Source organism: Hypanus sabinus, chromosome 27 (assembly GCF_030144855.1).
Source record: "Hypanus sabinus isolate sHypSab1 chromosome 27, sHypSab1.hap1, whole genome shotgun sequence".
NCBI classification, from domain to species: domain Eukaryota; kingdom Metazoa; phylum Chordata; class Chondrichthyes; order Myliobatiformes; family Dasyatidae; genus Hypanus; species Hypanus sabinus.
The window spans coordinates 39,362,061-39,378,443 of NC_082732.1; the positions used below are offsets into that span (position 1 = coordinate 39,362,061).

The 16,383-nt window shown below is 42.7% G+C and overlaps 1 protein-coding gene across 2 annotated transcripts in view; it reads right to left on the minus strand.

Annotated features, from left to right (window-relative positions):
• tmem201 (transmembrane protein 201) overlaps positions 1 to 16,383 on the minus strand; it is a 125,256-nt gene that overhangs the window by 54,567 nt on the left and 54,306 nt on the right. For both annotated transcript variants that reach the window (XM_059952281.1, XM_059952282.1), the window contains exons 4-5: positions 10,571 to 10,747; positions 5,440 to 5,819 (exon numbers count right to left, since the gene is read on the minus strand). In XM_059952281.1, coding sequence (XP_059808264.1) covers positions 5,440 to 5,819; positions 10,571 to 10,747 — 557 coding nt within the window. The remainder of the gene's footprint in view (positions 1 to 5,439; positions 5,820 to 10,570; positions 10,748 to 16,383) is intronic.

Here is a 16,383-nt window from a genome sequence, read left to right on the forward strand (position 1 = left end):
CATGTTGGACTAATCATCACTGAATACAGGTGCAAGCAATGCAATATACTAATTAAAAGTTACACTTGCACAAACAAATTAGACTGAATCTTCACCTTCAGCAATAACTCTAAGCAAAAATTGTGCAAGATTTCGAAGATGGTATTTATCATCACAGGAAAGAGCAATCATGAACTGTGTAAAAAGTAATGCAAGTCAACTCCTATATGAACTCTACAGCAGTACTGGAAATGCTTTATTTTCTGAATGCATATGCTGCTACAATTTCTCTTTGACACTGCATCAATGCCAAGTAATTTTAACCAGGAAGTTATTAAATCCCCTAAGGAGAAATTTATCTCTTGCCTTCAGAATTAAGTGCCAGTACAAGTGTGCATCCTGAAATATTTGGATTGAGCAAGGATGGCAAATCATTCGCTCTATGATTCTTGCCACGGTAAGATTGTCTGGGCAACAATGGCTCCTGTACCATGTCTACATGTCTTTCATTGTGCAAGTTGGTACTAACATAGAACATCGGAATCTGGCATCACTTGCACTGCTTTAATGCTTCTAATCAGAACTGGATACCCGCTTTTGCCATTGAAAAATAAACAGCTCAAGTTACCACCTGATGTACAGCAACAGCTACGCACCAAATCTGGATATTAAAATTGAGATTCACAAAGCAATATTTTCCATCATCCAGTATTCTGACACATTCACTGGTAAATGAAACTGGCATTCAGGAAAAGGAAATGACTAAAAGTCCAGAACGAGGAAATCTGCAGATGGAGAACAGGCAAACAACTAAATATGTCAGGGATGGGGTAAGAAGTGGAGGAGGGGCATTAACAGAAGTTAGAGAAGTCAATGTTCATGCCATCATGTTGGAGGCTACCCAGCCAGTATATAAGGTGTTGTTCCTCCAATCTGAGTTTGGATTCATTTTGGCAGTAGAGGAGGCCATGGATTGACATATCAGAATGGGAATGGGACGTGGAATTAAGATGTGTGGCTACTGGGAGATCCTGCTTTTTCTGGCGGACCGAGCGTAGGTCTTCAGCGAAACGGTCTCCCAGTCTGGGTTGGGTCTCACCAATATATAAAAGGCCACACCGGGAGCACCGGACGCAGTATACCACACCAGCCGACTCACAGGTGAAGTGTCGCCTCACCTGGAAGGACAGTCTGGGGCCCTGAATGGTGGTGAGGGAGGAAGCGTAAGGGCAGGTGTAGCACTTGTTCCATTTACAATGATAAGTGCCAGGAGGGAGATCAGTGGGAAGGGATTGGGGGGGGGGGGGGCTGGACAAAGGAGTCATCTAGGGAGCGATCCCTGCGAAACGCAGAAGGGGGGGGGGAGGGAAAAATGTGTTTGGTAGTGGGATCCTGTTGGAGGTGGTGGAAGTTACGAAGAATTATATGTTGGACCTGGAGGCTGGTGGGGTGGTAGGTAAGGACAAGGGGAACCCTATCCCGAGTGGGGTGGCGGGTGGATGAGGTGAGGGCAGATGTGCGGGAAATGGGAGAGATGCGTTTGAGAGCAGAGTTGATGGTGGACGAAAGGAAGCCCCTTTGTTTAAAAAAGGAAGACATCTCCTTCGTCCAGGAAAGAAAAGCCTCATCCTGAGAGCAGATGCGGCGGAGACGGAGGAATTGTGAGAAGGGGATAGCCTTTTTGCAAGAGACAGGGTGGGAAGAGGAATAGTCCAGGTAGCTGTGAGAGTCTGTAGGCTTATAGTAGATATCAGTAGATAGGCTGTCTCCAGAGATGGAGACAGAAAGATCAAGAAAGGGGAGGGAGGTGTCGGAAATGGACCAGGTAAATTTGAGGGCAGGGTGAAAGTTGGAGGCAAAGTTAATTAAGTCGACAAGCTCAGCATGCGTGCAAGAGGCAGCACCAATGCAGTCGTCGATGTAGCGAAGGAAAAGAGGGGGATGGATACCGATATAGCCTTGGAACATGGACTGTTCCACAAAGTCAACAAAAAGGTAGGCATAACTGGGACCCATACGGGTGCCCATGGCTACACCCTTGGTTTGGAGGAAGTGGGAGGAGCCAAAGGAGAAATTATTGAGAGTAAGAACTAATTCTGCTAGACGGAGGAGTGTGGTGGTAGAGGGGAATTGGTTAGGTCTGGAATCCAGAAAAAAACCGAACAGCTTCGAGACCATCTTGGTGGGGGATGGAGGTATATAGGGACTGGACATCCATGGTGAAAATAAGACGGTGGGGGCCAGGGAACTTAAAATCATTGAAAAAATTCAAAGCATGAGAAGTGTCACGAACATAGGTGGGAAGAGATTGAACAAGGGGGGATAAGACAGTGTCAAGGTATGCAGAAATGAGTTCAATGGGGCAGGAGCAAACTGAGACAATAGGTCGACCTGGACAGACAGGTTTGTGGATCTTGGGTAGGAGGTAGAAACGGGAAGTGCGGGGTGTGGGAACTATGAGATTGGTGGCAGTGGACGGGAGATCTCCAGAGCTAATAAGGTTAGTGATGGTATAGGAGACAGCCTGGTGCTCCTTAGTGGGGTCATGATCAAGGGGTAAATAAGAGGAGGCATCAGAGAGTTGTCGCTGTGCCTCGGCCAGGTAGAGGTCAGTACGCCAGACACATCAGCTCCCCCCTTATTAGCAGGTTTTATAGTGAGGTTGGGATTGGTGCGGAGGGAAGCTGTCCATGGTCTTTGGAACCCGCGTTGATAGTGCCGGAATCTGGATTTTCAAAATGCCCTGGGTCGCTGGGGCAGCCGAGATCAACAGCCAGGGCGAATCCATGGTCTTTGGAACCCACGTTGATAGTGCTGGAGTCTGGATTTTCAAAATGCCCTGGGTCGCTGGGGCAGACGAGATCGACAGCCAGGGCGAATCCATGGTCTTTGGAACCCACGTTGATAGTGCTGGAGTCCAGATTTTCAAAATGCCCTGGGTCGCTGGGGCAGCCGAGATCGACAGCCAGGGTGAATCCATGGCCATTGGAACCCACGTTGATAGTGCCGGAATCTGGATTTTCAAAATGCCCTGGGTAGCTGGGGCAGCCGAGATCAACAGCCAGGGCGAATCCATGGTCTTTGGAACCCACGTTGATAGTGCTGGAGTCCAGATTTTCAAAATGCCCTGGGTCGCTGGGGCAGCCGAGATCAACAGCCGGGGAGAATCCATGGTCTTTGGAACCCGCGTTGATGGTGCTGGAGTCCGGATTTTCAAAATGCCCTGGGTTGCTGGGGCAGCCGAGATCGACAGCCAGGGTGAATCCATGGCCGTTGGAACCCACGTTGATGGTGTTGGAGTCCAGATTTTCAAAATGCCCTGGGTCGCTGGGGCAGCCGAGATCGACAACCGGGGCGAATCCATGGTCGTTGGAACCTGCGTTGATGGTGTTGAAGTCCGGGTTTTCAATATGCCCTGGGTCGCTGGGGCAGCCGAGATCGACAACCAGGGAGAATCCATGGCCGTTGGAACCCACGTTGATGGTGTTGGAGTCTGGATTTTCAAAATGCCCTGGGTCGCTGGGGCAGCCGAGATCAACAGCCGGGGCGAATCCATGGTCGTTGGAACCCGCGTTGATAGTGCTGGAGTCCAGATTTTCTAAATGCCCTGGGTCGCTGGGGCAGCCGAGATCGACAGCCAGGGTGAATCCATGGCTGTTGGAATCCAAGTTGATGGAGCTGGACTCTGGATTTTCAAAATGCCCTGAGTCGCTGGGGCAGCAGAGTTCGACAGCTGGGCCCGGGGCCACGATATGAAGACCATGCTCTGGGGTCTGCAGATGGAAGATCTTGCGATCCTTGCAGGATGCGATAAACTCAAAGAAACGGCGATTGTATGCGTGGATCTGACGAAGGATGAAATAATGGACAGGTCCATTGCAAATGGAGAAAAAGGTGTCCCGGAGTCGGGGAAGTGATTGTGATAGGGACGCCAGGTACCTTCTCATGGCGGAGAGTGTCACCCTCAGAGCTCGACGGGGAGAAACAACGGGAGGCAGAGTCAATTAAATGTGAGTACCTGGGATCCTCAGAAGGTCCAAATTGAGAAGCTCGAAAACAGATCCTGAAGCCAACTGGAGTCAGTTGGCGGCGGAGACACGTTCCAAGGAAGGATATATGGCTGTAATAGTGGGGCTGGGTCAAAATATGTTCAAAAAGTTGAAGTGCCAAGGAATTATAGATGGGGAGCAGCGAGAGAGGGTTTCACTGAACTCTCGTCGAAGAGAAGATTTAAACTTCTTCAGTGTAGGCATCACTGGCAGAGGCTTCGCAGTAGTGAATTTAAAGAGCAAACAAGAGGAAATCTGCAGATGCTGGAAATTCAAACAACAACACACACAAGATGCTGGTAGAACACAGCAGGCCAGGCAGCATCGATAGGGAGAAGCACTGTTGACGTTTCGGGCCGAGACCCTTCATCAGGACTAACTGAAAGGAAAGATAGTAAAAGATTTGAAAGTACTGGGGGAGAGGGGGAAATGCAAAATGATAGAAGACCGGAGGGGGTGGGATGAAGCTAAGAGCTGGAAAGGTGATTGGCGAAAGTGATACATTGCTGGAGAAGGGAAAGGATCATGGGACAGGAGGCCTCAGGAGAAAGAAAGCAGGAGAGGGGGAGCACCAGAGGGAGATGGAGAACAGGCAAACAACTAAATATGTCAGGGATGGGGTAAGAAGTGGAGGAGGGACATTAACAGAAGTTAGAGAAGTCAATGTTCATGCCATCATGTTGGAGGCTACCCAGCCGGTATATAAAGTGTTCCTCCAACCTGAGTTTGGATTCATTTTGACAATAGAGGAAGCCATGGATAGACATATCAGAATGGGAATGGGATGTGGAATTAAAATGTGTGGCCGCTGGGAGATCCTGCTTTTTCTGGCGGACCGAGTGTAGGTGTTCAGCAAAACGGTCTCCCAGTCTGCGTCAGGTCTCACCAATATGTAAAAGGCCACACTGGGAGCACCGGACACTAAAAGTCCACCTGCTTTTGATAACATTAAACTGTAGCTGGACTTAACAGTAACAGTGTGGAAGGATCTGTGTGTGTGTTGGGGGCGGGGGAGTGATAGTCAAAGCCCAATCCCTCTCATACCCTAACCCTTCGTTTATCCCTCCTCCTCCCCCTCCCTCCCTCTGCCCACAAAAACAAATATACTTTCACAGATGCTCCCTAAAGTTTTGATCAGCAACACAATAGATATCCAGGTTTACAGCACAAGGCTCATCCAACCCCTGTCCCAAACTATGCCCAACATCAGGGGAAAGACATCCACCAGTCAGGCAACATAGTGGAATGAATGTGGTCCCAGTTAATGCACAACTCTCAGGTTGGGAAAACTTACTCATATAACTTCAACTATAGAAACCACCAGATTTCGCCATTCAGTTCAGGACGATAAATGACAATCTTGTCCAATATACTCATCAAATGAATAACAAATAAGAGAAATGTGACTCACCTAATGCGTCCAGCCATAAGAACAGCCAATAAGCAAGTGAAGAGGCCAGTGGCAACCACAGCCATTTGGTGGTTCTTCCCGTAGTCCCATGCAACTTGCAGGTTGATCACCATTCTCTCTGGCACCATCTCTAGCAGCTCTTGCCAGGCTATGGCATTCAGGACTGCACTGTGCGCTGACACAGAAATGGTTTTGCTGTCATTGCTGGACGGATGCAGTAGCACATCAGGTGCAGGCATTTCAGAAGTGGTCTTTTGGACCTCATGTTGATCACCTGATCCATAAATTGCCATGGCAACCAACACCGCACCACAGACAAAGGCCATGAATCGAAGAAATATTACTCGAAATGGAGTAGAAAGGCCAGAATAATGGGAACTCTGTAAAACAAAGAGTAAATGCACTGTAGGTATAATTTTAGCCACTTAAAATCAAACAGCAGAAAAGACCCTATTACAATATGCCAACTTCTAGGAGAAGAAAACATCTATGGCATTGGGTATATTTCAAACAGATTGATAGGTTCTTGATTAGTAACGGTATCAAAGGTTACAAGGAGAAGGCAGAATGGGGTTAAGAGGGATAATCAGCCATGATGGAATGCATGAGCCAAGTGGCTTAATTCCAATCCTATGTCTTATGGTCTTATTTGCTCCAGCCTTCCCCAGAGCGCTGATATTTACACAATTCCCTTCAACATCAGAACCGGCTTCCCCATGCTTTCATATTTACCTCTTTCACAAGATTAGAAACAGATCCTTTCCACATCTGCAAAGACTTGTTTAAAATTCTCACAATTAAGAATGTTTTATTCTTTCTTAAAAATAAACATCCCTTGATTTTAAATTTGTACAACAGAAATGTTGTATAAATGAAAGAGTAATAGAAAATTTGTCAAGTCAACAGGCTACCAACACCACTTCCAAACTGTGGTTACATAATCTGTGCTAACACTTCAGAAATTTAACAGCCTACTTAACTGTGACCCTTGACTTTATCAATATGGTAAACTTACAATTATCTCCTCAGTTCACTGTTCGAATAAATACAAGCATTGCCCATAGCAATGTTCACATCTCATTAAAAAAATAAATAGGTTTTCAGTTGTTGGGTTTTCGGATGTTGTGTTTTCCTCCACACAGCGACAAGAAATACACCACCGTTGAGCATTAAGCACTTTGCAACATCCTGTGGCTGTGAAAGGCAATTTTTATTAAAGCACTGACACAAACAAATCTTTGCTAGCTTGTGGCTGACTGAGATGCACATTTACTAGGAATGCCGCCCCCAGCTCAAACCCAAACGGAACCAAGATTAGGAAGGAATAATATAGGTTAACTAGAATGACATTACAGATAAGAGAATATTGTTATAAGATATTTAAATCACGAGGGACACATTTAATGAAGTGGGTCAAAAGGACATCTAAACAATTATTTTCAAAACTGCAGACATATTGTGTGCATAAGTAATTGAGTTTTTTCCCACTGGTTAGTGAATTAATGACAAGAATGTCAAATGGGGCAATGGTATTAGAAAAATAATAAACACAGGAGATTCTGCAGATGCTGGAAATCCAGAGCGACACTCACAAAATACTGGAGGAACACAGCAAGTCAGGCAGCATCTATGGAAAGGAATAAAAAGCTGACGTTTTGGGCTGAGACCCCTCATCAGGATCCTGGAACTACTTCAGAGAATAACTAGAATTTAGAAGATTACAAGTTGAATCAGTGTACTTTGGTACTCATGCTTGGCATTTGTGATCAATCCAATTCAAACAAAATCCAATTCACTTCAGGCCTAAACATGGATTTGGGCAAAACTGACTTTTATTGTTGCATAAATTTGAAGAAAGGTGCTACGGCTGCAGTACAAATGTACTCTTAATACATTGCTCTAGATATAAACAACTTACTCTCAAAGTAGTGCCTTGAAATCATGCACCTTCACCCAAAGAAGCATCTAATCAACAAAACATCATTTCAAAAGAATTTATATTCAGTTCTGCTCATCTTGCAAAGCAGTTGATGCGTTTTCTGAATCTTTTCTCACTGCTGCGCATTTAGAGCAGTGGGGATGCCCACTGTGAAATGCTCCTCTTGTGGGATGTGGGAAGGCAGTGTCACTGACGACAACACCTGCAAGAAATGCATCCAGCTGCAGCTTCAAAAAAGGAGTTGGAGCTGGGACTGAATGAACTCCAGATCATTCAGGAGGTTCAGGGGCCGATAGACAAGACATACAGGTAAGTAGCATGGTGCAGGACACAGGCAACTAACTGGGTAACCATCTTGTTATAATCTCTATGCTGTTCATAAGGATTTTCTGCACACAAATTGGATTCAACACCTTCTAACAAAGGATCAGTTTAGTAGTGAAAATATTTCCTACAGCAATACTACACTACATAATTTCTGCACACTGCTGAATAAATAGCCTTGGAAGAAAAAATATTTCAGCTACATTGTCTGCAAAAACCAACACTACAGAAAATAAATCTTCTGGCTTAAACTTGGTACCTATATTAATGTACCAGTTACCCACATCAGTTGGTCTGCTTGTGCAAAAAAGTTTCAATCACATGTGTCTAAATGGGATAACAAGGTCCCACTACCATACCATTAAAACCATGCCTCAAGCAAACATGAAACAAGAAACCAAATCAGTCATCATTAATAATGAATCAATCAAAATAGTGTAGCGGTGTGCTACAAGCAGCGCTGAAATAACGACACAGAGTCGGTAAACTGCAGTTAAAAAAAGATTTTATTCGAACTTCGCAGCCTCGCTTTAAAGCCTTCCTGATCCCGCCCTCACCGGGCGTGGATGTTGTAGGTGGCACGTATTCACAGTCCCGCGCAGGTTTTTCCCTTTGTTGGTGAAGCAGACCTGGCGCCCTTTTGGGACTGGCCTTTATGCTGGTGCGCTGGCTATTTGTGAGCCGGTTCGAGTGCGCTAGGAAGTGGGTCGCCACAATAGCACATATAAAGTGGTGTCAGAACATTAACAGACAGGGAATGGTTGTTAAAGTTCTACATTCCACCCTGGTCAAAATAACAAAGAAAAGACAAGTTTTCAAAAATCAAAGTTAGGTGAATCAGGTTCAACACCCCTACCTTCCAAGTTAAAAGGCTGTGGTTTTAGGTCCCAACATGGAGGCTAAATTGGCATTAAACGTGAGCCCTGTTCATTCTCTCAGAGGACACAAAAATTCTGATGAAAGAGTCGAAATGGCTAATATGGGGCGGGGGGGGGGAGGCGCACAATTTGAAGGTAATCAGAGGAAACTATTAGGGGAAATGTCAGAAGTAGGTTATTTTTTTTTAAACCAAGTGCATGGAATGCTTTGCTAGGGGTGTGGTAGGAACACTTAAGAGACTCTTAGATAGACACATGGATAAAAGAATGATGGAGGGCTATGTGGGAAGCAAGGGTTAAATTAACTTTGGAATAGGTTAAAAGGTTGACACAACATTATGGACCAAACGACCTGTACCGTGCAGTATTATTCTACAGAACCATGCAAGTCTTAGGCACATGCAAAAAAATCTGTAAAGCAAAGATGCATTCAAAAATAATGAAAAGTTTTCAAATATCAAAAAGATTACTATGAAGAGCATTAAACAGTAAAAAACTAAAGCACATCAAATTTGATGCGACTACCCTTTGCCTTTAAAACTGCATCAATTCTCTTAAGCACACTGATGTGCAGTTTTATAAGAAAAATAGGCCTGTGGGTTGCTCCAAGCACTTTGGAGAATTTTCCACAGTTCTTCTGCAGACTTTGGCAGCCTCGCTTGCTTGCCTCTCTCCAGGTAATCCCAGACAACCTCAATGATGTTAAAATCAGGGCTCTGTTCAAGACATACCATCTGTAGCAAAGCTCGTTCTTCTTTTCGCTGAATATAGTTCTTTATGGCCTTGGCCATGTGTTTGTAATCATTGTTCTGCTGCAGAATGAAGTTGGAACCAATCAGATGCCTCCCTGATGGTACTGCACGATGGGTGATAATGGGCTTGTATTTCTCACCATTGAGGATTCCATTAATTCCGACAAGACCACCAACTCCATGTTCAGAAATGCAGTCTCAAACATGCAGGGACCATCCACCATGCTCCACTATTGCAGACACTCATCCATGTAGTACTCCCCAGCTCTTCTGCAGTCAGGCTGCCTCCTGTTTGAGCCAAAAATTTCAATTTGGATTTGTCAGTTCAGAGCACATAGGTCCTTTGGTGTTTTTCTGGGTAGGTGAGTCTCTTGGCTTTGTTTCCACTTCAGAAGACTGACTTTTTGGCAGCATTTCTTCCATGAAGCCATTTCTAACAATACTTCTCCAGACGGCAGAGGGGTATATTTGGGTTCCAGTGGTTTCCGCGAGTTGAGAGTTGATAGCAGAGCTGGACTTCTTCCAATTTGGAAGGGACACCAGTTTTAATGTATCTCTCATCTGCTGCACTCAGTATCCATAGCTGACCACTGCGTTTCTGATCCTTAACGTTGCCCGCTCTTTTATGCCGCTTCATAAGAGCTAGGACAACATATCTTGACATTCCTGTCTGCTACAAAGTTTCTGCTTGGGAGAGACCTTGCTGATTGATGCAGGGATAACCACCTTGTGACTTGTTGCTATACTCAACTCTTACCATGGTGTAAGAATTGATAATTTGAAAGTTAAACTGTCACATATGACAGATACCCACCTTTTAGTTTGGTTGTCTTTCACCTAGTTTGATTCCTTCTACACCTGTTTCTGTTGCAGTTAATCAGTTTAGTTCCTTCAACTCATGATGACATTAATCATTAGCACCTGCTTGTTATCTTTGCTTAATCATGCATAGGGCTAATAACCTGCAAAGTAATCAAGTTATTTGAAAAATGGCCTATTACTTAATATGTTACTTACTTTAATGAAACACAAATTTCTCTGTAACATTTAAATTTTTTGGAAAATGATTGCTTGGAAATCTAAAGTTTGCTCTTTTCTACTGACACACTAATGAAGATAAAAGATAAATATCTGAAACGAAGTTTATATAAAAATATCTAGGGTGTCCAAGACTTTGGCTCAATACTCTATGCTGTATATGAATAAATTCTGATTGTAATTGCACATCGAACCCATACCTGCACAAATGCTTTGTCTGTCTCTCGACGACGAAGCTGATGGTCAAAGAGAATTGCTCGAATCTGCCGGTCTTGGTGTTTAATGTAATATTCCACCGCTGCCTGACACGGACGACACAGCTTGTAAGTCTGTTCAAGATGGTGTTTATATACTTCTATTTCTTCTTCATACTTATCCTAAGGACACATAAAAAGATTTACATTTTCACCAGGGTCATCTGTTTGACTTCTGTATGTGCAAGTTTTCCTACTTCAATATTCATAAAACTATTCTCACAACATCTAAAAATATTTGACTGAAGAATGTTTTTCTACTAGGTTACATAGTATAAGCAACTTATTTTTTGAGTACATGGATGAGCAATTCTGTCACGTTCACAGAATTTGTTGATCTTTGTACTTAGAAAGATTAATTCTACTTCCAAATAATCCATAGAAATTCAGCAACACTCCTTTAACCTGGATATTATATTACAAAATGATCACCCTAATGTTCAAAATCTGATGTTGGCCTTCGTAAGTTAATGACAACTTGAAGATGAAGTAAATTGTGAATAGAATAACAAATATAGCTAACTTTAATCTATCTCTTTGGTAGTTGGCAAGCGCAAAGAACACTGCAGCAAATATAATCCTTGCTAACATTTAAGGAGGTCATGAAAAAGATAGGAAAGTGGAAAGGCTCTGCAAAAGAGCGGTTGGGAATTCCATTCCTCAAGGAATGGCCACTAATGGCAAATACATAGAAATAAGTACTGCATGAATGGTAAGAAAAGAGATAGCGGCGTATGGAAGGATGTGGAGAAGGGCTGTTGTGTGAACAAAGTCACCGGAGAGAAGTATTGGTAGATATAAAGCAGTCTCTATTCAACAAAATAAGACACAGCAGGCATCATAATTGAGATTCCTTTAAGAGCAAGGGGTCTGCCTGACCCAATGCTACACAACATCTTATATGCTAAAAGACAATTCCATATTTACAATGCTTCCTTCAAATTCCGCACCACGCTCATACCTCCTTCTTCATATCCATGACAGACACCCAAATGACATCCAAATATAGTGACAAATTTAATCAGCATTGTCTGGTCTTCCAGTTAAATGTGGTCCACAGACTTTGGAACTCATTGTTCTGAGCTGCATTTCAGATTTAATCCACAGTTCATATTCAAATCTGAAGCCTGATGGTTGAAGTCAGTTGCTGAACTTATTTGCTATATATGCTAACTCCAAAAAGCACTCTCACAGGCAGAGCTGGTAAAGCTTATGTAGACAAGGATTTGAAAACAGTCAGACTTTATGAATTGCAAATAAACATAGGCCAATAGGTATAAGAAATAAAAATTGGCAAAAGGTCAGAAACAAACAGAATTTTAGATTAGTTAATAATTCAAAGTTCAAAATAAAATTTATTAGAGTACATACATGTCACCACATACAACTCAGATTCCTTTTCTGCAGGCATACTTAGCAAATCTATAGAACAGGAACTGTAAACAGGATCAAACCATGCAAATGCAAATATAAATACAAAGCAATAAATAACAAGCTTGAAATAACAATATTTTGGAGTCCTTAAATGATGGTTTAGGGGTAGTAACTGTTCTTGTACCTGGAGGTGCAAGTCCTGAGGCACTTGATGGCAGCAGCAAGAAAAGAGCATTGCCTGTGTGGTGAGGGTCTTTGATAATGGATGCTGCTTTTCTACAGCAATATTTCAAGTAGATGAGCTCAACAGTTGGGAGGGTTTTACCTGTGCTGTCTCGGGCTGAATCCACTACCTTTTATAAGGATTTTCCACTCAAAGGCATTGGATGCAGCCAGTCAGCACATGTTCCACAACAGATCTATAGAAGTTTGCCAAGGTTTTCAATGACATCCCGAACCTCCACAGACCCGAGGAAACAGAGATGCCGTTGTGCTTTCTTTGCAATAATATTTATATGATGGATCCAGGACAGGTCCTCTGAGATAGTGACACTGAGGAATTTAAAGTTACTGACCCTCTCCCACCTTTGATCCTCTGATGATTACTGGCTCACGGACCTCTGGTTTGCCTCTCTTGAAGTCTACAATGAGTTCACTGTCCTTACTATCATTGAGTTAGAGGTTGTTGTCATTGTACCATTCAGCCAAGTTTTCAATCTCTCTCCAGTATGCAGATTCATCATCCACTTTGATACAGTCCACAACAGTGGTATCATCAGCAAACTTATATCCACAGTCATAGGTGTAAAGCAAGTGGAGCAGGGGGCTAAGTACACATCCTTGTGGTGCTCCTGTGCTGATGGAGATTGTGGAGGAGATATTCTTGCCAATCCAAACTGACTGGCGTCTAGAAGTAAGGAAATCCAGGATCCAATTGCAGAAGGAGTATTGAGGCCCAGGTCTTAGAGTTTACTGATTAATTCAGAGTAAGATGCTGCCTAGGAGAAACTGCCTGCTTGGAATGCACATCGCTTTCTTTGGAAACACAGATCGATTATCACAGAATTTGGATGCAGGTCCTATCACTCCTTTTACTTAGATTTTTCATATGGATTCCCAAAAATGATCAAGAACAGGCAGGACCCTTTAAATAGCACACAAGTCAATGGCTGCACAACACTTCATTATTCTCCCATCCACCACCAGAATCTCTTTCACCTGTTTTGTGAAACACGATGAGCCACGTAGGAATTATACAGCAAGAGCCGGCAATGCCTAAAACCACAATGTTATTTGACAGAAAGTTATGAGCTTTTATCTTGCATTGTATCCTTGTTGAGATCTCATTACCCCATACTTGTGGAGACAGATAGTCTCTTCAAATAAAAACATTTCAATGACAAAAGCCAAAATACATTTGGCTTACTGCCACACAACCCAGCACTCGGAAATCTAGGCAGAACCATAGTTTGCCTCAATTTTGAAGACTAAATATTATCACTATGGTTTCAGAAGCTAAGCATTTACTTACAGCTTCTGGAATGACTTCATTTTGATTACTGCTGTCAAAATACTGTTAAAATACTACATGGTTCCAGGAGCTGTCTGAAGCAGTGCCACCAAATTAATTTTTTAAGCAGTCATGCTTAGCTCCCCAAGGCTCTTTGGATCACTTCTTATAAACAATTCCAGACGTGATCGATTGCTCAATTTTAAAATATTCACAACATAAATTCAATCTGCTGTGTTAATAAACATATCATACTTGCCTGGAGTGCAAGTAAAGCAATTTCTTTAATGTAAAGATTTTTTCAGCATTTCACAAAAACCTAAGAGTCAAGAATTTGGCTTGTGCAAGAGACAGTTTCCATCATATTGTTTTGCTGAAGGGACTTACTGTAGAGTATTTCAAGGCCTAAACCAACTAATTATCTTACATAATCTAGCCAAGGAATAGCAACAGATTCTGAACCAGATAAAGGCACCAGAGCCTAACCAGATCATACTTATCAAATGATGCAGTTTGGAAAGATGTGCTTGAGTCATAATGTCATGAGTACAAGCACTTACTTCAGACATCTGGCAAACATATCACATTCACTTCAGTACACACTGAAGTCAATTTCTATCATCCATGTTTAAACCAAGGGCATTAGCCTCATGAACCAACATGGATAACTTCACTCACCTCCACTCTGATCTGATCTTACAACCCATGGACTCACATTCAAGGGCTCTACAACTTCTCAGCTTTATTAACTTTTTTTTTGTATTTGCAAAGTTTGTGTTTTTTTTACATATTGGTAGCTATCAGACTGTGTGTAGCTGATTCTATCGTACTGCTTTGTTCTGCTGTGAATGCCCACAAGAAAATGTATCTCAGCGTGGTACATGTACATACATACTTTGATAATAAATTTACTTTGAACTCAGTCACAGGTATATTGAGGGTCCCATGGAAACTCTTCCAGGTGCTCTAGGCAAGGGGTTCCCAACCTTTTTTATGCCATGGACCCCTACCATTACCTGAAGGGTCTGTAGGCCCCAGCTCTAGACCAATACTGATCACTCAACAACATCACTAAAAGATTAGTCAGTATCACATTACCGGGGCAAAATGGATATCATGCTTCTTACATTACAACAGTGACAGAGAATGTCAATGCATACTGTGAGTTCAGGAGATCTTGGATCCACAAGGTGCTTAAAAAATTCCAGATAATAAGCTGGTGGAATCAGATTTTCTTGGAGCTTTTTAAAAAAAGCAGCTAGGCAGGTATTTGAGAGAAATTACATGCAGGACTGTTGGGAAAATTATCAAGTGGCTGGAATACATACACAAGTGAGGACTGGTCTCAGGATTCAAAAAACAGAACAGTACAGCACAAACATTCCATAGTGTTGTGCTACACTATTTAAGCTAATGACAACTAATCCCTTCTGCCTGTACATGGCCCATATCCCTTCAACCTGTGTAATCATATGACTACCCTAGAACCTTTTGCTTGCTTCTATTGAGCCTGTGCTACTACTGTATTCAGTTGGCTGTTTTACTCCAAACCAGTTCAAGGTCACTGCCCTAAAATTTAATTAACAATAATAACTGAAATTCCTTGAAAGGGTGGAAACATACATGGGTGTCCACATTAGCACGATGAGAACAGTTGACTTACTGCACAAAATCAGCAAAACATGGATCACATTGTAAAACTATTTCACTTTAGAGGATTAAACTAATCAAATCATGGTACATCACAAAAGACTATCCATTGTGCTGTTCTATCTCTCATCCACTCATTTACTTCTTCCCTGAAGAACCACACATAACCCTATCCAAATATTTTTCAATTTCAAAAGTATTTTTAAAAATGGTAAACCACTTTCCTTTCAGGCAATTCACAAATTGTAACTAAAGGGTGATTATTTGATGAAAATGTTTTAATTCCAGAAGGCCATAGGTGCAGAATTAAACCATTTGGCCCATTAAGCCTGCTCTGCCATTCTATTATGGCCAATTGTTTTCTTCCTCTTCAGCCTTGCTCCCTGGCCTTCTCCCTGCAACCTTCGATGCCATGGTCAATCAAGAACCTATCAAGTTCTGCCTTACATGCACCCAATGACCTGTTCACAGGTGCCTGCAGTAACAAATTCACCACCTTCTAGCTAAAGAAATTTCTCCACGTCTGTTTTAAATGGACACCCCTCTACCCTGAGGCTGTGCCCTCCTGTCCTAGACTATCCCACCACTGGAAACACTCTTTCCACATCTGCTCTGTCTAGGCCTTTAAACATTCAAAATGTTTCAATGAGATCCCCTCTCATCCTTCTAAATTCCAGCGAGTACAGAGCCAGAGCTATCAAACGTTCATTGCATGATAACCCTTTCATTCCTGGAATGATCCTTGTAAACCTCCTCTGAACCCTCTCCAATATCACACATTTTTCTTAGAAGAGGAGCCCAAAACTGTTCACAATACTGTACTCAAGGTAAGGCCTCACTAGTGCATTGTAAAGCCTTAGCATCGCATCTCTGCTCTTGTACTCTAGACCTCTTGAAATGAATGCTAACATTGTATTTTGCCTTCCTCACCACTGACTCAACCTGCAAGTTACCTTTAGGGTGTTCTGCACAAGGACTAAGTCCCTTTGCATCTCAGATTTTTAGATTTTCTCCCTGTTCAGAAAATAGTCCGCACATTTATTTCTACTACCAAAGTGCATGCCTAGTCTCGTAATCTGTCTAGGTCTTTCTGCAGCCTTCCCATTTCCTCAACACTACCTGTCCCTCCACCAATCTTTGTACCATCTGGAACAAAGCCATCTATTCCATCATCTAAATCACTGATATACAGCATAAAAAGAAGTAGCTCCAACACCGACCCCTA